Genomic DNA, 20,438 nt, shown 5'->3' on the forward strand with positions numbered 1-20,438 from the left:
CCTCAGTCTAGTTCTGGTCAATCGTCTACTCGTTTGCCTGCCTACGTCGCCTTGTCATCGTCGCCAAGTGTTTGATTTTGTCGTGTTTGTTTGTTTGTTTGTTTGTTTAGCATTTATTCATGTGTTATTTCTCGATCAGTACATGAAATGACTGGTTTTCATCAAGTAACACGAAAAAATAGGAGAAGAAAGATTTAGTTAAATTAAGTCATAATACATACTAAAATACGTCGTAGCTAAAAGTGGTCACCATGGCGGAGAAGAAGGAAGAGACCATGCCGACCTTCAAGTGTGTCTTGGTGGGGGATGGAGGGACTGGGAAAACCACCTTCGTCAAGCGTCACTTGACTGGAGAATTCGAGAAAAAGTACGAAGCGACAATAGGGGTGGAGGTCCACCCCCTGGTCTTCAATACGTCGAGAGGCTCCGTTTGTTTCAAGGTGTGGGACACAGCGGGTCAAGAACGCTACGGAGGGTTACGGGAGGGGTATTATGTTCAGGTAAGGTTGAATGAATACGTGTGTAGGCCATGATGGTGGTGGTGGTGGACGGGAGGACGACTCGTGTATAATTTAAATCAGTAATTTTATATTTTTTTGTGTTTTCTCTAGGGCCAATGTGCCATTGTAATGTTTGATGTGACCTCTCGGGTCACATATAAGAACGTGCCGAACTGGTACCACGAGTTGGACAAGATGTGTCCCAATATCCCTATCGTACTTTGCGGTGAGTTTATAAAATTATTACGGGAATGAAAGTCTAAAGAAAGATTTACATGATGAGCGACAAATTTACGTGATGATTTTCTGTTGTGTGTACAGGGAACAAAGTTGACATCGGGGATCGGAAAGTGAAGGCAAAGAGCATCGTTTTCCATCGGAAGAAGAATCTACAATATTACGATATCTCCGCTAAGAGCAACTACAACTTTGAGAAACCATTTCTCTGGCTGGCTCGTAAACTTATTGGGGATCCCAACCTTGAGTTCGTCGCCATGCCAGCACTCGCTCCACCAGAGGTCCACATGGATATTGCTTGGCAACGACAGATTGAAAACGATCTCCAGGTAAGGGCACGATTTAAAACAAACTACTTTTTATTGGTATCGAAGTTGGCAGCTATCTAAATTATGATGTACTTCTTTGCATGTTTTAGGAGGCAGCCAACGTTGCTCTACCCGATGATGATGAAGATCTATAAGCTCCATCTTTTCTCACTAACATCAAAGCTAACAGCAACATCTTCGTCACCGATTACACCTTCGTTCGTTGTCTAATTTATTTTAAACTTTTTTTGTAAATTTGTTTTAAAAATTAATCAAATGTATTGTGATGTTCCGAAAGTGAGGGGAGTCCACTTTTTAAAAATTAATATTTGGTTTTGTGTCGTCTTTTATAGTCACACACACAACAAAATTTAGTATCTACAAGCGAAAGTAATAAAATAATTGTGATAATGTTTAATTAACTTTGTGGGTATAAATACTAACTGGATTTATTAATTACTATTACTCTTTCTTATCATGTATATGTCTCACAATTTGGAAAGTGGATTTACCGTATATAATACTAATCAAAATTAAGTCCACTCCCCATCGTTGAAAACATTTCACCAGTCAACTGTTGCAACTGTATGAATTTGTGGCATTTCCGCAATGTTTCCATACTAAATTTCTAAGCATGGGTGGATTCCAAACTGAATCATAGATATTTTATTTTTCAAATTATTAACTTGTAAATTTTTACGAGTATTTTAAGTAATCTTTTATTTGGATTATTATGATTCATGGATAAACGTTTATATTACTACATAATAGTTTGTTTTTATTTACTATATACATAGAAGAATTAGGAAAATTTACAAATTAATTTTAGTTTTTTTTACAGTGAAACATTTGTTATCAATGCTACGATTTATGTATTATATGAGTTTGGAAAGTTTAAGCAACATATTTTTCTGCTATCTACAGTTCAATTAAATAACAAATCACAATTAAATCACATTCGTATTTAAGAAGGAGGCTTAATAAATGTAATCAGTTTAATGTGTATAGCATTTAATATGCATGTACAGTGTAAAAAGGAAATGTTCGTGTCCTTTTCGCATTTCTTGTCTTGTGCATTTGTTAAGATAAAAATTTGTAATTTTTTGCAAGGTGATAGTCAGAAACACTTGTTTGTGGAGAGGGGCCAGTCCTATTTTTATAAAATCCATCAAACAAACTACTGCACTATTTTATATAAATACGATATGAAAATTAGGTTTTTAACTTTAACTTTAATAAGAAAATGAGTTAAAATGTATAATTTCGAAAACGACGACATTTTATATCTGGATTATTACGACATTGGTCAGAGGAAAGGAAATAAGTTTCGTCAATTTATCATGCGTAACATGCGAATGTGTCGAGATGTATTAGTAAATATTTGAAAATCGTCACAGTATGAACTACAATGATACATAATAAAGGACGATAATTTCTCGATAAGTTTAAATATATGGTACAGATTGTTTCATGATTGTTACATAAACGCGTATCTGCTGTTTAAAATCTTATGAATATGAGCGTATGTTTTCTTCTTCAACTACGCAATTACATATACTAACAATTTAATATTTATTACATTTTATTATGCTATCTGTACTGCGATTTTATTTCTTGAATATGATATTTTTTAAGAGTATGGAATTGTACATAACAAATTTGTTAAACAAACCCATATTTAATAACCCATATAGTTGTTTAAGAAGTTCTATTACAAAGATATCACAATTAAGAGTTTCGTTCCATTCCTTGGTAATTGTAAAGGAGGAGAAGAAGTGCGTATGTATAGGAAAAAAGTTGTCCATGTATACTATTAAATGGTCCAAACCTGCACCTTTTCTGCAATAATGCACCAATTCGCATGGTCATAATAAGATGAAATAATGTGAAGATTTTGAACATATTTTTCAATCAACTTGTCGAGTTCTCCTTCCCGAAAGACATGGTAATAGCGATGATAGGTCAGATGGGTGGAATTTTCAGTGTCCTCTTCCCCAGCTGCGTATGATGACTTGGAACTATGCCCCCCTTGATGCCGCATTCTGGAGGACGAGGAACCACTTCCACTGGGGTGCTGTACTTGGTTGTTGTGATTATTACTGCTGGGCCGAGGCTGATAGAGTGGGATTATGGTGGGGAAAGCCTTCATGTGTTGTGGGGGCAGTGGGATGATGGGTTGCAGAGGATGGTGCGTGGATGACGAATTTGTTAAGGAGGATTTGGCAGAGGACCAGGACTCGAAACTTTCTCCTCCACGAATTGAACAGGAGCAGGTAGATGACATGCGGACGCTGGAGTCAATTGAGGGATTTCGTGAAGGGTGTTGGCGAGACGTGGACAAATTTTCGATAGAATCAAATAAAGAGTCTCCTTCTTCCATTTCTTCCAAAAGTTTGGCAGTCATTTCTGCACAATCGGAAGTATTGGGGATGGAGGATGTGGAAGGGATGGGAGTGACATCTTCGGGCTTATTGATATAGGCAGATGGTGGGGGTGAGTCGTCCATAATCGAGGTGGGCCATTTCGCGTCTGGTCCTTTGTGTGCGTATTTTTTAACATCTCCCACCCAGAGTTTTTCTCCACTGCTGCCGGCAGCGTGTCGACGTTCTAGAGAGGAGAGTTTGCGAAGGGGTCCTTGTCCAGAAGATGAGGTTGAGGATGATGCTGATGAGCCGCCACCTCCACCGCCGCTACAACTTCCACCACCAGCTCGAGTCACGCCGAAGTCATGTGGAAGAGAAATTAGCCATTCTGAAGTGGAACCTAGTTTGGCCAGGGTCAACTTTCTCCGACTTCCAGGTGGGCTGGAGGAGGTGGAGGAAGATACTAAGCCTTCCAGAGAGGAAACCATGTTGGCTGCTGCCTCTAGTATATTGGATGAAGAGGATTTTCTTGACGATGAAGGCACCGTTTGCTTCGCAGCATGGCTTTGTAATTCATCCTCAACAGTGGGGGGTAGTTGGTGGCTAATCTTATTCACCGATGGTACTATAGTCTCCTCCATTATTGAGGTGAGTTCGGTTGGCTGAAAATCATCCAGGTTGGATGACGGCATTGCATTGTTTGTAGTAGTACTGGATGGTTGCTCTTTTTCGGGTACTGGGAGTTGAAGTGGTTGTGATTCCTCATTTACTACACTGACAACCGAACTAACAGAGTTTGGCGATGATGAAGACGTGTCAGAAGTGTCTGCATCGTCCGTTTCTGCAATTTTTGAAATTTAAACAAATGTCAAGTTTAAATTAGTCTGTATGAAAACAATTGTTAGCTTTACGACCGATTTATACTACCGCCGTTCGTCGTTCAATAACATGATTATAATTGGAACAGTTATGTATTATCTTGACGACAAACGGCAAAGTATACATTGGGCGTTACTTCAAAATATGTGTTTTATTATAAATAATATACATCTACCTGGATTGAACAATTCTACAGCTAATGATTTCGGTAGGCTTCGCCGAACTTGTTGCCTCGTAACCTTGTTGCCCTCAGGAAGCACGCCAGGTTTCCGAAGAACCTCGATCCGTTCCACTTTCTTCCTGCTAAATGTTGAGGACGAAATAGTGGTGGAGACTGTGACTGGGGGTGATTCCAACAAAAGGGGTAACAAGGGAGATTTGCTACGGCTGGGTAAAAGTGGTATTTGGTCCGTTTGGATGAATGGCAACCTTGGAACTCTGACGACTTCTTCCGTCAAATTCTTATTGTTTGAAATGTGCTCATCTTCCCGATTCGTGACCACGAGTAAGTCTGTGCCATCACCCGAACTGTGATAACCACCACTGCCACCTGGTCCCGGAGATAATAACGTGGTAGCATCATCAAAAACGAATTTCGATGGGGACGTTTCCCTACTGCTAATACTGTTTGCCGTCATCATTGTCATAGCACCTCCTTGTCCACCAGCAACTGCGCCAAACTTGGTAGGACTCACTTCCGGGCTTCGTCTCCTTGTCAGCAATTCTGAAGCCAAAGGACTCGGGCTTTTAGGTAAATTACTGTTATGATTTGGAGGAGAAAGTCGTGATGCTGGTGATTTTGGGGAGCGATCCGAATCAGTAGAGTTTGCTCTAGTTTCTGCATTAAATGTGAAGCAAGAATCTCCTTGTCCCGTTCCATCCAATCCTCCTGATTTGTTATTTGGAATGAATATCACACTCGCAAAAGAGTCTTCAGAATCGACACTCGTATCAGACTGGAAGCTGGAATCTTTCGAGGAATCAGAACCTGTATCTTTCGAATATGACAACTTTCGAATATGTCTCACACCCGGGAGCAGCTTATTTCCGTTAGAAGCTCCGCCGGCAACTCCGTCATGGACAATTTCATTCTCTGATGGTCTGCGTTTAAGGAGATGAGGTGGAGACAGCACTTTCGAGGATGACATGGGGTGATGATCCTTGCTCAGATTTAGAGAACCTGCCGAACTCCTTCTGAGAAAAAAGGGTGGAAATAGGCCCCGAGATGTGGCCCGTTGTGGTCCTTGCGTGGAGTCGCGTCTTCCTCCGAATGACAGAGATGGATTACTTACTCGAGGGTCGACCACTTCACCCTGCTTCCAATTTTGTAGCATTCTCACAATCCCATTTCGAATGGAGGTAGAGGCTGACGGTGGTGGTCCTGGGGGCGGGGGGCATGGCCTCTGGTTGTTGTACTTATTATATCCTACATTTGTAGGACTAGGCGTATGACCCTCACTGTTGGAGCAGGAGTGTTCTGAGCTACTCCGATCTCCACCACTTCCAGATCCAGAACCATTTCCATTCTGTTGTCCCGTCCCCCCTAATCCCGCATCGTTGCTACTACTACGAAATCGGGAACTTATTCCATCCCTGATCAACTGGAGACATTTCACATTAGACGAATTTAGGATGGCTTCTTTCATGGCGTCCCATCTCGTGTTTTCTCTCCTCTGTTTGTAAATCAATTCCTCATTAAGAGAGCTCTGCTTCTGCACTTGCTGCTTGAGAAGTTGCTTCTCCTTGAGTCTCTCGGAGAAAATGAGCTCTTCATTAAGGGAGGATTGTTTCCAGAATGAGGATCCCAGCCCGAGACCACCAGTCCGTGTGGTCGGGGGTACTTGGAGCGTGTTTGAGGGGTGTCTCTTCAACTCTGGCAAATCCCGTACCGATTTTTTCATTTCGCCCCAACAAAGAGATGACGACTCTCCGTCCCCTCCTGCACCAGTGACGGATGCTTGATGGTCATGATTATGGGACCCAGTGTTCTCGTCACCAGATGCAGATGGAGAGCAGACTGATTGCTTCTGTTTGACCAGAACTGGTCGCAGCTTGTTGTTGTTCCCATTTCCGACACTTTCACCACAACCACAACACTCAAAGTGATAATCTGGTCTGTCTCCCAACGATTCTAAACTACTGTTCACCATGTCCGTCTGTACGGCTTTGTGTGAAACGCCTTCAGGAAAGTCGGTTGGAGAGAAGCCACCCGAAAGGGAGGAGGTCGAACGGGTCCCAGCTGCAACTCCAGTCAATTGAATCTTAAGTTGCATCTCAGCCCGGGCATTCTCAATATCTTCTGCGGATTTCCTTTGAGAACGCAAAATTCCACCAGGAATTAGACCAAACAAGTCACTCAAGCTTTTAGACTTGGGCTGAACAGTCCCGCCAGAGCTGGAGGATGGTTGCAATTCGCAAGTCGTCTCCAAAGTACGTCTAATATAAAACAGTACAATTAAAAGACCATCAGATTTCGATACTGCTAGAAATTTGACCAAAAATGTATGCAAAATCTAAATAAAAATCCTTTTATGCCTTCGTGGATAGAGAATATTGGAGAACAACAGTCCTGGTGGTTTCGAGTTGCTCGTCTTCACCATGCCCCCATCCAGACTTCCTTGTAGTTGGAAAAGCTCTGCATAATCTGATGACTCCAATTGACGAAGTTCAATCGGCATGAAATTGTTGATTGGCAGATTCCCATAGTTATTTCTGTACTCGAGCGCCTCCACCGCGTCTTCTTCTAAAGAGCCGAAATGGTGGTTATCCTCGTCCATGGGAATGTCCAACCCTTGAAGAAACCATGGTCTCCGGCCGCCCCTATTTCGACGCGTTCCAGCCAATTTCTTGAGACGCAGAAAGAGAGAGATACATTTATTATGTGTCCAAAAATAATTGATTGAAAGTGACCGAAATTTATTCCACATTATACTCGCGCTGAGCTTGAATCCCATGAACCTACCTGTAAAGCCTTTCGCACGAAGGTATAGCACGACTCGTTCGGACTGGACAGGTCTGAGCTGCTTTGTGAGCTGCTGGGACAAATGGGATCAATAGAACGACCGCGATGCCGATTTCGCCCTCTTTTACGTCCTCCGACACTGTTGAAATTGAAAATACGAGAGAAAATTAAGGAGAAGATAGATGAGATGGGGAGAAGAACAAGACGACGTAAATTGAATAACTTTCACCATCTTCCCTGCTGAGCATTCATACCATCATCCACCTGTACCAACCAACATGAGCAGCAAAATGCCTCCCACAAATTAAGCTTGTCATTCAAAAAGTTGTTTTAGCCACAAAACCGTTTAAACACAAAGTCACCACTGGATCGTTGGTGGGAGTGTCTTTCGCTCTTTTGTACTAGCCCACGTGGAATAGAATCTCATTTATTTCCTTTTCCAGAGAAAGAGCACCGAGGCAGAAGGGAAAAAGAGTTGAGGGGAGAATAAGAACTGTGTGGCCGATGGTGAGAATATACGTCTTTTCGCATAAACGGAGAGTAGGAAGAACAATATTTTTTCACCAAAATATTACCACCGTGCGCCCTGGAGTTTAGTCTGCTTCAGAATCTAGATACTTTTATTTTGCTGGTAGTGAAAGCAACAGACGAAGGATTGGAAGAAAGGAGTGGTTGTGTACATGCAGCTTTTGTGCGACAAGGTTTCTCCAGTCATTGGATGTATACTTTACTGCCATTATATGGCCTTACTGATCGGCATGTTATTTTACCCCGGTTTCCTATTGCGTGTCGTACGGCTGAAAAGACGTAAATCCTTTTCATTCCTCACTTTCGTTCTCATTTGTCTCCAATTTCCTTTTTCATGTCTATTTCACCTAACCCCAGTAATTTTTTATTCCCATGTGTAAGAATTTCTTCCAACTTGTTACTTGTTGGACTTGAATTATCTCTCGTCGTCTTTTCTACTTTCAAATAAATACTAATCTATCCGGAGATATAAAGAAAGCTCATTGTTTTGTAAATCGATTTCTAAAGGAGGCGAGATCTCTATTTCAAGCATTTCTAAGGTATGGGCACGGGGTATCTATAACTACTAATTACACTGATTATTATTACTTATCGGAAATAGTGTGTTACCTGCATGAAGGAAAAGAGTGATCCGAATCAGAGGTTTGGGTGTAAGCGTGATAATGAGTGGCTGCGTCGTCATCAGACGTCGTCGTTGTTGAATTAAGGTCTCTCTCTATGGATGAAGTCTTATCATCGCTACTCGAGTTCATTGGTCGACTCCATGGCACCAGCACGTCTTGAGATTCGAACTGGAAGGTGTAACAACATCCATATTTATATCCGCACTATGTTCACCTCTCATCCCTAAAGCCTGACAAAGACGCTGAGGACACAACAGAGTGGAAAAGACATTCTTTCCACTTTTGTTGTTCACAACTAGGAAAGAACGTTTCACAACCCAACACAACAGCAGAACAGCGTTGTTTTACAAGAAAGTAATACTCAGAATCAGTCAAACTGTGAGTTATTCAGCTCCGCGAGGAGAATTCGGGTCATTTTCTTGCCATCCTTCTCCTGCCTAATGCAGTATTCAATACAGTGTGGAATCGAATCCGCTGTCTCCCTGCAGTGCTCTTATTTTCTCTTACTTTCCTATATTTACATTACAAACCTGTCGTGAAAATAAGTGACATTGTCACGAAACTTTGGATAAATGAAAGGCTCAGAGTAGTTTTATTCCTGATTACGAGTTATTGAAAAGGTTAAAATACAAGTGGCTTCATAAATAATATATCATGCTCTATCCAACTCTATCCGGTGCAATTTCACTTCTGGTTGGGTGGTCTGGGTAGGAAAAGCAGCTGCCGTGAATCTCGAAACAGGTCCACACAAACTCAGGCAGACAAGTAAAACTGGGTCAAAATTCGGGCACTCACTTTCCCTGACGGTGTATGTAATACGGAAAAAGGAAAGTCTTAACTAGGTTACGTGCAAAAAGAAACATTTGTAACAGACAAAACGCACGTCACCTGTCCGATCAGCCATGAACATGGTTGTTTAATAGTTGATTGTTTCATCTCTCAACAAAATTAGTTGTTTCCATAAATAAATAATAGAATAGGTCTACTTTCAACTAGCATTATTTTCCTTTCAGGGAATATTTAATTGTTTGTTTCATACAGCGATGAAGGCTGTATGAAAGTTTAATCGATTAACTATTATTAAACAAAGGAGAAAATTCCATGCCATTCATTCGCTTTCGGAAATTTAGGCATGAAAACTCAAGTTTATCTAGGTGAATTAAGGTGAATATATATAAGAAAAGATTAAAAATGAAGTTTGTCAACGGTAGCACGGAATATGGTATAACTTTGCGTCGACTATCTATAAGTGAGCATGTAGATACATAAGTGCAGAGAAGATTTGATCTTCTTGGCTAGAACTGGTTGTAAAGAAAAAGAAGAAAGTCTTCCATTTTCCACTTCAATCTATTACTTGCTTGAATTGAACGTGCCTACATGGTCTTTCGGCCTAAGTGCTTCTTCTACATGGAAATTGAACTCGAATTTGAAAAAAAAGTTTCACGAAAGAAAAAGATGAGATGAGTTTCTCTCGACGTTTCCATTCGAATAAATCATAATGCGAGATGAAAACTGGTCCAAGTTCTTTTACTCATACTTGATAGACGAGATGAATGTGCAACATTTTTGGTAAATTATCACACCATGACCCCGCATGTTAGCACCTTTAGTTTTTTAGAGAAATATACACACCAAGGGTTCTTCATTTGCTATGTGTTGGATTGATTTCAGTAAAAATATATGCAGCATGAAAATGTAATGGCAATTACCCGTCGATGCCTCTGTTCCATCGCCCACACGGACACCATAAGCCGTCCCCCGATTCGCAGCACCCTTGCCAACTCTTTCAGTGCGGCGACCCTCCTCTCCGTCGTGGCAAAGTGATGAATAACGGCAATCGAGATGACGGCATCGAAACATATAAACGAAAACAATTGAAAATATTAAATTTCTCGTTTTTTTATTAAATTGTAGTATTTTAAATTTGTACGATTTCAAAGTTTATCTAAAAGTTAGCCCTATCCTCGATTGAAGCTTATTTAAATACGGAATGGTAGTTTACAAATATATGTAACGCTATAATTTAATGTTGATACATACTTTCATCACGAAATGGGATGTTGAGATTGTCGCTGATAAGCACCTAGAGTCGGAGAAGAAATTATAAAGCGAGATTATTTTGATGACCGTGTCGGATTTTCACACGGTTGAGGAGAAAGTTTTTCTATTGCTCTTACCTCGTGGTTCTTCTCGCGAGCAGCACCAGTAAGATTTGAGCAACTGTCAATTCCAATTTTATAAATGGATGGGTTGATATCCAAGTACTTTCCGTTTCCACATCCTGCAAATTCAAGAAATCGTTCAAGTCACGTGTCCTCTTTTTTTAACATTATCCTGTTTGAGTATTTACTCTGAGCAGTTACGCAAAATTTATTTTTCATTTTTTTTTTATGTTTCCGATTGATTTACAACTACTGCAAGTTTTCCACTCTTGTTTTATTATTTGTGCGGACAGCTACGCAACTTCTAAGCATCACAACATTTTCATTTCATGGATGGCTTTCATCTCCAAAATTGCTAATAAATTACGTCTCGCAGTCAGCGGGGTAAACAGTAAGCAATATCCAGACATAAAGGCGTGCATGGAGTTGTTGCATAATTTTCAACTTCCAACGTTCAAATTTTCCTAAACTACGAATTTCTAACAAACCACTCAACCACCCACTCCACTTTCCTCCGCTGTTGGAATCGAAATTATTTAGTAATATTGTACATGCTAGATACGTATTTGCAACTCTAACTGCGCATACAGATCTCTCGTTGCTCGGGGAATAAAGTTTATTAACCAGTTGAATTAAATTGAAGAAATAATAACGATGATTGGAGGCATGAAGTGCCTGGAAAACTCTTATTTTGGCTCTTTGGCAGAAACAGAGATGATGAGAGTTGTTTGTCATCAGTAAATATCTAAGTATGAAATGAGTATCGTATTAAGGAGAATGGAGAGCTAAAGCACTTTGTCAATTTGTTTGCTAGTCATACATAGAATATTCTCCTTCAAAGCCGTTTGAAGATGGATGACAAATTTGAGAAAGCTGGTAAATAAATGGAGAAAAGTCTGGAACCATTCAGTAATTAAACCCACTCGTGGAGGAGAAATGAAGGTGAGTTAGTTGGCTGGAGGCTTTGTGCATATGTAAGTTTTCACGTGAGCTGAACATGTTTCTGATACATACGTAAAATGTTCCATTCGAATGATTTAGTAATTATGATGTACTCCTAAAATGCCTCAAAATAAGCTGAACGCTCAACTATGATGGCTATTTAATTACGAATATGTGAAGTTTGCTAAATAACATGTGTAAAAAACATGTGCAAAAATTATTTAGTTTTCAAAAGTAGAGAATTTGATTTGACATTATGAAACAACTATTGCCCCAGGTACAGCTCAACATCAAGAGTAACTTTTGCACTAATCAGTTTCTATGTGTCTATCTCTCCTCGTCGAACCTCAATTTCATCCACAACCACTGCATTATTTGTTTGCGGTCTGCTTTGACTCCATGCATGGTTTAATTGTGGAAATGTCACATGGAGACTAGGTCCGTCGTCCGTGGAAGGTAACCACGAAAATGTCAAAAAGTAACTTGCCTGGTGCGGTTGGTCCTACTCTGTATACAAAACTGCAACAACTTACGATTAGCTACTTACCCACGTCACATACAATGGAGCCTGGTTCCAACTCGAGGAGAAATTGTTTGACCTTTGGCCAAGCCCTGTAGCGAGAGTCTGAAAAGTGGGAGGCGATTTGAGAGTACACGTCGTGAACGTAGGCCTTTTCCAACGCGATTGAACGCGCTTCTCGTTCCGAACTTGAACTGTACTCTTCCGGTTTGTTGTTTAAATTCGTGGCGCCCCACGCGGTCTCCATTGCGACAATATTTCAATTTCCTCCTCCTCTGATAAATCCACACGCACGGTAGTCGTGGTCGTGAAGCGTTGTCAAAGTGTTGATGTTATCCGCCACCTCCTTCTCATGGCTGTTGGGCAAGAAAGTAAAACTGTTTAGGCTACAAGGACACCATGCGAAATTTAATCGCTGTTTTTGTGTTCGGAGTAAGTTTGCACGTAATTTGTGAAGTTTGCCTAATTGGCAATAGGATCCTGCCTCCTCGTTGACCCCTACCCTGTTACGTTCTGATTGATAACGTAAACATGGGATTATGGAATTACATGCTCTGGTTGGTGTGGGCAGTGTTTCTGTACATATAACGGGAATATATGAAATGCATGTCGTGGAACGTGTGCGGTCAATTACTGAGATTTCCTAACGTATGTCTTAATCGTGCACGTTATAAATAGATACATATGCAGAGTTCCCAATTTCCATGCTGCGGTCATTCTTGTGGTGAGTTCATTACTGCCTTGGTTGATAAGTAATAAGAGTTAAATCAGCATTAACGCATTCTCACCACAATGTTTAATCTCCCTTTATGTAACGGCAACGGAGAGAGAGCGATTGTCTTAGTGGAACAGTTTTATTTTATTCTAAACAGAGAAATATCCACGCCCTGGGTTGGTTCATTCTTCCCTTTGTTGTGGGATTGCATACCGGTTGGAGAAAGTTGTCGGAATCAAGTAAACTGCCGAGAATAGGAGAACGAAAGCGTCAGACGAGAAGGAAACAAAACAAAGGCGGACGAGAAGGAGAAAGGGAAATATTATTGGTCGTGGTGGTAGCAGCAGTGTAGTCATCTCCCGAATTGCAGCAGTTCACCAGTCAGTCATATTTACATAGAAGTCGGCTCAGCTTTCATCAGCACTATTGTCTTGTCCTCCATATTATCAAGCAGTTCTTCTCTATATCCATCAACCCAGTAAATAAATGGATTCGGTCGTCGCTGGTCCTTGTGTTCTTGTAGTTCTTCACTGGATGGAACCGTCGACATATGTCAACCGCACCACTACAAAATACTCGGTCGCCCTACTTGGAGGAAATAATCTCCTTTTGCGGAGAAATGGAACCATTTACCATGTTTGTTTGCCAAAGCTTAACGCAGTTCGTCCACCAACTCGATCGTATCACGGTGTCGGATTGCATTGCTCGTATTCCTCACTGACTGACTTACGTAAAATGTGCTCGCTGTGTTCGTGGTGGGCGTAGTTAAATTACAAGTGTTGCCGTACATATAAAGATGCCAAGCACGGTTCATAGGAATATCGCTAGTGCTTTTATTATGCATAATTATTATGTCGTAATGAAAGACACCAAGAATCTCTGGACGGTCTGATGAGAGGTCGCGAACGAATGAAGGAACCGACAAGATAAGATTTCGTGTGGGACGATCAAAGCGAGAGGAGAAATCAAATAAGGCGACAAAACATGACTTATCACGCTTCATTATCCAACCATCAAACCCAAACGTGCTACAAAGAGGTGTCAAGAAGTGAGCTTCAATGTGGAAGTCCAACTGACTGACTGGCTATGATTACCATCAATACGTATGCATTTGAACATGCCACAGCAAAGCCTAACAACCGTTATTAAGCAGACTACTTAACTGACTCTTTCCCGAGAAAGGTTGAAAATCATTTGTGTAGGCGTTTCCGCGAATTAGCTAATGAATATTTGTGGTACGTTACACACGACTCCTGTGATGGTTAGGTTTCTTTTTGTTGTATTGTGTTATTCGCATAACCTATACAATTCACTAATTGGCCAAATTGACTACTACGACTGCACGAGAAACGTAGGTAGGTGCGCCGTATCACTACTACACATCTTGTATTTCACTATTGGCTAATGAAATGCTGTGAAAAGAAGCCGTTTTAATACAGAATTTGACAATCTCATCGCACACAATTATAAAAGTTTGAATGAAACTCAACTTTCCCTACTTTCTCGTTCTCTATCTCTTGTTCCGAACTTTTATAAAAGTTCCCATTCTCATTACTAATTAATGATTATGCTAATGCACACCATACTTTATGTAGGAGAAAAGGGAACCATTTTGTCCATTAGTACTGGATGATATATTCCTTCGAAATCTGCCTCCGACTCTTTCTTCCACCACTTTTTCCTCTCTCCTTGGGTCCCACACTACGCGGATCAATAAGAGCAGATTGTGTTGCACAACCATCACGAGCAAACTTTCAAACCAAGCGTTCCATTACTATTATACGAGCTTGTATTCCCCAGATAAATTGGCGAGCTTGTGTGTGTGCGACTTGTTTGGCCGGGTGCAAGTTTTTCGAATTGGAGTAATCATTGCCCGAATGCTTATCTGTGTAGCGAAGGGAAGAAAGTGTGGGGCGACCTTCCAAATTATTAGCAATATTCATCATTGGCCACCAGCCAGCCAACATTGGTAACAACACCCACCGACTTATCATTAAGCAATCTATAATTATATGAAACTTTTTTCAGGAGGATGAAAAGAGTAAAGGGAGCATAAAAATTGGCGAAATTGCCAAAAGTGCATAAATTCGATAGTTTGAACGTTGCAGAATTTGCGAGAATAATGGCGAATAAAGAAGACGGTGATAGATTATTTATGTATAAAAAGCCAATTTAAAAACCAATATAAAAAGATGATTAATATTTTCCTTGACTCTTCTACCCTAAAAAAATAAGTGACTGATACACAAATAATGAAATCCTGCCCTGAAGCGAAAAAAGTAGTCGTGCAAGAGCAAAGTCAAATCTTTTATTATTAAATCGCTCCATGGGTTTGTTTGGTGTGTAGTCACCGTCCTCTTCTTTTAGTTGTTTGATAATGTCTTGTGCAACAAAACGCCCACGTAATTCCCAGACTGAAACCTGCACCTAGGGAACGAGATGAAAGGCTGGCTCTAGAAATTCATCCCAGCAATACACCTTTTGTTAGCTTAAAATTTTATGAGCTGTGAAGAAATCTTTCAACTTAATTCAAGAGGCAAGTAATACTTTTACAGACTGAGAAAATTTCAATGACAATAGAGCGAGATAAAATCCTAAAGAAATTTCACTAGTTGTATGCTATACATTTCACCATTACTCGTTCATAGGCAATTGGTGAAGGGAAGCAGAAAATATGTACGTCAAGGAGATTTCTGCTTATTTTATTCTGAACAGGCCACTAATAAATCGTCTAATGCAAGCACAATTGTTTTTCGTCTCTCTCTCTCACTGAATTGCACTAAACAAACCATTTTCTTTCCTCCCAATTACCTGCGAGGTGCTTTACAAAGATTAAATGTCAAAAGCTAGACGGGCAATGTATCCAGGATGCGTTCGTATTTCATGTTTCGCCGGGATTTGGAAAACATCTTACTTTATCTCCAAGCAGAAAAAGAGGAAAAAAACAAAAGCTCTGCTCATCCAGAAATAGCAGAGAAGAAACCAATAAAATGTTATACATCATGCGGAATTATTGGTATCTATCCATCTATCGCCTCGAGGAGAGGAGATTGGAAGAGAAAAATAATGAGATAAATGATGTCGCAATCTAGCTTTCGTCGAACATCATTATCTTCCTTGAGCGATACTGGGACAAATTCAACTAAGCAATTATTATACGACTTGCCTCAACCCTTGCGACATTCGTAGTCTCAGGTTGGTCAGTCAAGAAGAGATCCGAGTTATTGGGTAGTACGAGCAGCAGGAGATCAAATTGGGCTATTTTATGCTGCAGAGTTTCCAAGTTTATGACTTACTTTCACTTCCTCGTCATTCTCGGGTTCTCTTCTCGAGGTTCTCGTTCAATCACCGATCCAGTCAAATTATTTATTACTTTGCTAACGATTTGTTCAGTGCTAATCACGTCAATCAATTAACACAGCGTCACGTCCTGCACACATTTATTCAAACAAAAGCACTTCATGTAAGACACACGAATTTGACGACGAGTAGAAAAGAAAACAATCGATTTTCCTCTTAAAACAATCAACGTATGTATAAATAAGAGTTGTTTGTTTGTTGCTTTGTATTTGTTGGGGAGAGAGCACGTATTTTTTCAGTTTTCTACTTTCTGAATCCCATCACGTCACCCACACCGCAGTCAAGTCAGCATTGAGACTACTACTTTAATAATACATTTCGACAAATTATTTCCCATCAAGTTCTCCACCAACCAATCGATTCCCTCGGAGGATCGATTGTGAGAGAAAAGCGTCAGAATTTACAACTTACTGATGAGGTCACTAGTTAATATTAATCCTTTTTAACCCAATGGTATAAATACGTACATAGGTAGATGATAAGTTGAAGGTACTGGTTTAAATTATGTTTCAGACAGAGGCAACCCGATTAATTATACGTGCGGTAATAATGAAAAAGGCAGAAAATTGTCGTTTCACTTGTGTTACACATGCTCCATTATTACTCGTTTCGTGAAGCGTTTCTTTATTTCGTCAAAACTATTCTGCACACAAACCCGTCCAATTTCCTCGAGCGAGCGATTGTATGTATGTAACCGATTTGAGGTAATAATTTGTACTCTTGCGTCACCAAGTGGTATTGGCTAATTGGAAAGGAAAGAGAGAGAAAGTAGAAAAGATCAGCACCCAATAATTGGAGATGTTTATTTTGGAGAGGAGAGCAAGCAGAGAGAAAGAAGAGCAGCAGTAGCAGCGGTTCTCGAAGATAGTGAAGTGGTCGTCGTGGTGGAGCAGCGGAGAGCAGAGAGTTGACTGGATAGTTGTGACTACTGTTTGAAACTGGCTTAGTTTGCCCTACATACAGGGAAAGAAGGAGAGTGAAAATAAGAGAAAGTATCCGATGGTGACATGAACATAAGCAGCCCGCCATGCGAGAGGAGGATGAGAACAGTCCTCCGAATCGGGTCGGAAACTACGCTCCCCGCAGTTCTTCTAACATGGGCTGCTGACTGACGGGTGGAGATATCTCGCCTCGGTTTTTCCCACTATGCTTTCTCCTCGCACTTTCTCTCCGCACTGCTGTCGTGCTGCTGCTGGGTTCCACACAAACGGGCCTTTTCCTTACTTACTGCATGCTGGAGTATATGTAGTTCTTGGTGTGTAGGAATGAAATAAATGCTCCCGTATTGTGTGCTGCTGCTCAGGAGGACAACCTTTCACCGACAGAACCACCGATCTTGATGTCCTTTGGGTATATTGTGGTACTAGGTGAGTCTAGCAAAAGTGAAGGAGGATTTCATTCCATGACCCCATTTGCGCCCGCCACACCCACTCAAAGTTGCGAAAAACACGAAAAATACCCTGTTTTGGATCACTAAAAAACTCGCCAAAAATCCAATTTTGATCGGATTTTCATAATTTAAACGTTTTTGTGATCCTAGATAGTTGCTTTATCATATCCAATAGCCAACTCAATTTTTTCAATTTTTTGAGTGTTTTCGAAAATTTCCTGACCAAATGTCTTCGAAAAAATCAAAATTTCAAAAAAGTTGAGTTTGCTATTGGATATGATAGAGGAACTATCTAAGATCACAAAAACGTTTAAATTATGAAAATCCGATCAAAATTGGATTTTTCGTGATTTTTAGAATGAACGAAAACAGGGTATTTTTCGTGTTTTTCGCACCTTTGAGTGGGTGTGGCGGGCGCAAATGGGGCCATGGAATGAAATCCTTCTTCACTTTTGCTAGACTCACCTAGGACTACAACATATCCAAAGGGCATCAAGATCGGTGATTTTGTCGGTGAAGGGTTGTCCTCCTCAGTTTACCTGTCATTTACTGCATATCGCACACAACTTGTTGGTGGGATGGGACAGAGTGAAAAATGAGAGTCAAATGAGTCCAAATTAATTCGGGAGAACAGAACTATGCATCACTTACAAATGGGCGACTTTGTTTTATTTTAATTACAATCAGCAGAGGCAAAATATTTCATGTGGTATACCTAATAAAGTTAAGCAGGAGGACTTGACATATTCTGCAGTTGATAAGCTTTGTGACTAAATAGACACTAAAAATATGAAGGCTTGTATGTTAGTGGTTCAAAAAAGTGCTTCATAAATACCAAGTGGTAAAATATGTGGTTAAAACTGACAACTAATGAGATGGACACGCTGAGAAATGATTTTAAGTCAATGCATGAGTTGGGATAGTGAAAGAATTCTTCTTAATGACAGATTCACTTCGAAGCTTAACATACTTGCTTATACGCTAGAAACGTGCCTAATGCACCAGTATTTTAGTCTTTATAACATAACAACAGAAATCACAAACGCTTTAGAGCAGGAATAAATTCAAGTGAGCCCTCCTTCGATATCAAGTTGATATCACTTTTAACATAGTGAATTACTAATAAATTGATAGAGTTGCTATTTAGTACAGAATTGGAGAAGTTGAGACACTACGAATGCTACCAGAAATGAAGAGAGCTTTGAAAGTCGCCTACATTAAAAGACATTATCTCGAGTGTAATTAGCAACTTTTCTAGTTAATAAGTATCTACGCTCGTCCACAATATTTCACCATTTGGTGCGGGTTGCAAGGACGTTTGCAACATTCGTCGATAATATTTCGTCTCACGCGGGGGTGAGCGCCCTTGGACTCGGTCAGCGCCTTGTAGGCTCGTGCATTGCTCCAAAGGTCTCCAGAGTCTGGGAAGTCGACCCCGTTTTCGGAGGCAAAGGCGTCATTGGGATATTGGGATGCTTCGTCCAAAGAGTTGCTCATGGGAATCTCCAGTTCCTCGTAGAGTGGGGCTGCAAAATGGTAATAATTCACTTAAATTCTAAGAAGAGGAAATAATACCAAGCAATCAAACACAATTCTTAGTCTTACCCAAGAGTGAGGGATCCGACCTTCGCGTCATCACGTATCCGCCCCGATTGCGACAAATGGCACGGACCGCATCGAGCAAACGTAATCCACAAACCTGGATCGGTTGGTGCGGTTGGGAAACGTCCATTGACACGATGGACCGTGTTTGCTTGACATGGCTCTCAGGTTCGGAGCGAAGGTCGAATGAAGTGACAGATCCAACGATCATGACCACGACGACGGATATCAGTACAACTGCCAAATTCATCTTGGAAGCCATCATAGCGTTGAAGTGGGTGAAACTTTTTTGTTTCTATCCTTAATTGACGGGGTTGTTTTGGGTGAGTCTGGAAGCATAAAAAGAACATACATTTCATTTATTAGAACTTTTGCAACTCTAAACTCTTCAAAGTTTCCAGAATGATGCCTTGATGAAACTTATGAAAACGTAATTTACTTTGCTCCCTAAATCACGACAGAATCTGGGGTAAATGGAAAATATCCGAATCGTTGATGAATTACGGCAATGTTGACTGATACCGTTGGGATTGGACTCATACTCACTTTTCACTCTCAGCCCCTCGAGTAAGTGATGGACGAAGCATGTGAAAATGAAAAATACTCTCACTTTTATACAAAATCAATCAATCCACCCTCATTAATGTCAATAGTGTGACAATGATGATTGTACATGTTATTATTTATTATGGCCAGAGTTCACAGGGAACAGAATGAGATGGTCTCTCTCTCTCTTCTTCTGATCACGCTGTTTACAACTGACCCAGAAGAATGAAAGGGAATAAAATGATTAATGGTGAGCTAGCCCAGTGAAAGCAAATCATGCTCAAAAAAGGCCATTGTATAAAATCTCAAGGAGTGAAGGGCCATTGTTAAGATTTTAACAATTTCTCACTACACAATCGATAAGAATACTAGTCTAAATCTATTTATTGCTCATTGTTGCTGTTTTTTGCACAAAATTGAAAATAAATTTGTCTTGACATTATTACCTTTACGCTGCTACTGCTGCGAGGGAGTGGGTAGAGGGGGGTTAAATTCGGATTTGGTCTGTACTTTCAGGAAATTTAAGCAATGTTTCCTAAGTTGTGTCTTTCCCTCCCCTCTGATCTTAATCATTAAACTGATAATTATGTCGAGAAGACGATCACTTTATATAGTACAAGAGGCGGAATACTAATGAGAATTAAGGCGGTGGGGACGATCAAATCGTTAATGCTTCGCTGATTAATGTCTTGCTGCTTAATTAAGTTTTTGTCACAATTATTATTGTGCATTGCTTACCGGTTCGTTGGGTGGAATGGGAGGGTGCAAATATTTTTAATAATAATGATACTGATGAGGATT

The 20,438-nt window shown here is 40.4% G+C and overlaps 4 protein-coding genes across 5 annotated transcripts; 1 reads left to right on the forward strand and 3 right to left on the reverse strand.

Annotated features, from left to right (window-relative positions):
* Window positions 1–73: 73 nt before the first annotated feature.
* Window positions 74–1,464, forward strand: LOC110851192 (GTP-binding nuclear protein Ran). The gene is made up of 4 exons (XM_022098863.2): window positions 74–500; window positions 612–726; window positions 822–1,066; window positions 1,156–1,464. Exons 1-4 carry the CDS (start codon window positions 252–254, stop codon window positions 1,198–1,200), a joined length of 654 nt encoding a protein of 217 aa, XP_021954555.1. The 5' UTR covers window positions 74–251; the 3' UTR covers window positions 1,201–1,464.
* A 284-nt stretch (window positions 1,465–1,748) lies between these two features.
* LOC118436102 lies at window positions 1,749–10,277 on the reverse strand. The gene is made up of 6 exons (XM_035853279.1): window positions 10,110–10,277; window positions 8,387–8,568; window positions 7,250–7,388; window positions 6,823–7,133; window positions 4,463–6,723; window positions 1,749–4,249 (listed from the first exon to the last, which is right to left on the reverse strand). Exons 1-6 carry the CDS (start codon window positions 10,146–10,148, stop codon window positions 2,859–2,861), a joined length of 4,323 nt encoding a protein of 1,440 aa, XP_035709172.1. The 5' UTR covers window positions 10,149–10,277; the 3' UTR covers window positions 1,749–2,858.
* Window positions 10,278–10,333: 56 nt separating this feature from the next.
* LOC118436105 (probable tRNA methyltransferase 9B) lies at window positions 10,334–17,454 on the reverse strand. Its single transcript, XM_035853287.1, has 4 exons — window positions 16,036–17,454; window positions 12,052–12,380; window positions 10,578–10,681; window positions 10,334–10,483 (listed from the first exon to the last, which is right to left on the reverse strand). The coding sequence occupies exons 2-4, from the start codon at window positions 12,269–12,271 to the stop codon at window positions 10,424–10,426; spliced, it is 384 nt and encodes a 127-aa protein (XP_035709180.1). The 5' UTR covers window positions 12,272–12,380; window positions 16,036–17,454; the 3' UTR covers window positions 10,334–10,423.
* Window positions 17,455–18,126: 672 nt separating this feature from the next.
* On the reverse strand, window positions 18,127–20,234 carry LOC110851216 (insulin). 2 transcript variants are annotated; one of them, XM_022098905.2, is made up of 3 exons: window positions 20,084–20,234; window positions 19,095–19,420; window positions 18,127–19,015 (listed from the first exon to the last, which is right to left on the reverse strand). In XM_022098905.2, the coding sequence occupies exons 2-3, from the start codon at window positions 19,354–19,356 to the stop codon at window positions 18,759–18,761; spliced, it is 519 nt and encodes a 172-aa protein (XP_021954597.1). In that variant the 5' UTR covers window positions 19,357–19,420; window positions 20,084–20,234; the 3' UTR covers window positions 18,127–18,758. The 2 variants fall into 2 exon arrangements, with proteins under 2 accessions (XP_021954597.1, XP_021954596.1); XM_022098904.2 differs by lacking the exon at window positions 20,084–20,234 and adding an exon at window positions 19,531–19,663.
* Window positions 20,235–20,438: the final 204 nt, after the last annotated feature.

This window comes from Folsomia candida, unplaced genomic scaffold (assembly GCF_002217175.1).
Source record: "Folsomia candida strain VU population unplaced genomic scaffold, ASM221717v1 Fcan01_Sc006, whole genome shotgun sequence".
NCBI classification, from domain to species: domain Eukaryota; kingdom Metazoa; phylum Arthropoda; class Collembola; order Entomobryomorpha; family Isotomidae; genus Folsomia; species Folsomia candida.

What these genes read in the sequence shown, in the direction of transcription:
- LOC110851192 (XM_022098863.2), top strand. Translation starts at nt 252, where the DNA reads ATGGCGGAGAAGAAGGAAGAGACCATGCCGACCTTCAAGTGTGTCTTG. An exon ending in TATCCCTATCGTACTTTGCG is followed by an intron (nt 727 to 821) that starts GTGAGTTTATAA and finishes TTGTGTGTACAG; the next exon opens with GGAACAAAGTTGACATCGGG. An exon ending in AGATTGAAAACGATCTCCAG is followed by an intron (nt 1,067 to 1,155) that starts GTAAGGGCACGA and finishes TGCATGTTTTAG; the next exon opens with GAGGCAGCCAACGTTGCTCT.
- LOC118436102 (XM_035853279.1), bottom strand. Translation starts at nt 10,148, where the DNA reads ATGGTGTCCGTGTGGGCGATGGAACAGAGGCATCGACGG. An exon ending in CACTCTTTTCCTTCATGCAG is followed by an intron (nt 7,389 to 8,386) that starts GTAACACACTAT and finishes CAATTTCAACAG; the next exon opens with TGTCGGAGGACGTAAAAGAG. An exon ending in TGTAGAATTGTTCAATCCAG is followed by an intron (nt 4,250 to 4,462) that starts GTAGATGTATAT and finishes CAAAAATTGCAG; the next exon opens with AAACGGACGATGCAGACACT.
- LOC118436105 (XM_035853287.1), bottom strand. Translation starts at nt 12,271, where the DNA reads ATGGAGACCGCGTGGGGCGCCACGAATTTAAACAACAAACCGGAAGAG. An exon ending in CTCCATTGTATGTGACGTGG is followed by an intron (nt 10,682 to 12,051) that starts GTAAGTAGCTAA and finishes TTGAATTTGCAG; the next exon opens with GATGTGGAAACGGAAAGTAC. An exon ending in CTCGCGAGAAGAACCACGAG is followed by an intron (nt 10,484 to 10,577) that starts GTAAGAGCAATA and finishes CTCCGACTCTAG; the next exon opens with GTGCTTATCAGCGACAATCT.
- LOC110851216 (XM_022098905.2), bottom strand. Translation starts at nt 19,356, where the DNA reads ATGATGGCTTCCAAGATGAATTTGGCAGTTGTACTGATATCCGTCGTC. An exon ending in GTCGGATCCCTCACTCTTGG is followed by an intron (nt 19,016 to 19,094) that starts GTAAGACTAAGA and finishes ACCATTTTGCAG; the next exon opens with CCCCACTCTACGAGGAACTG.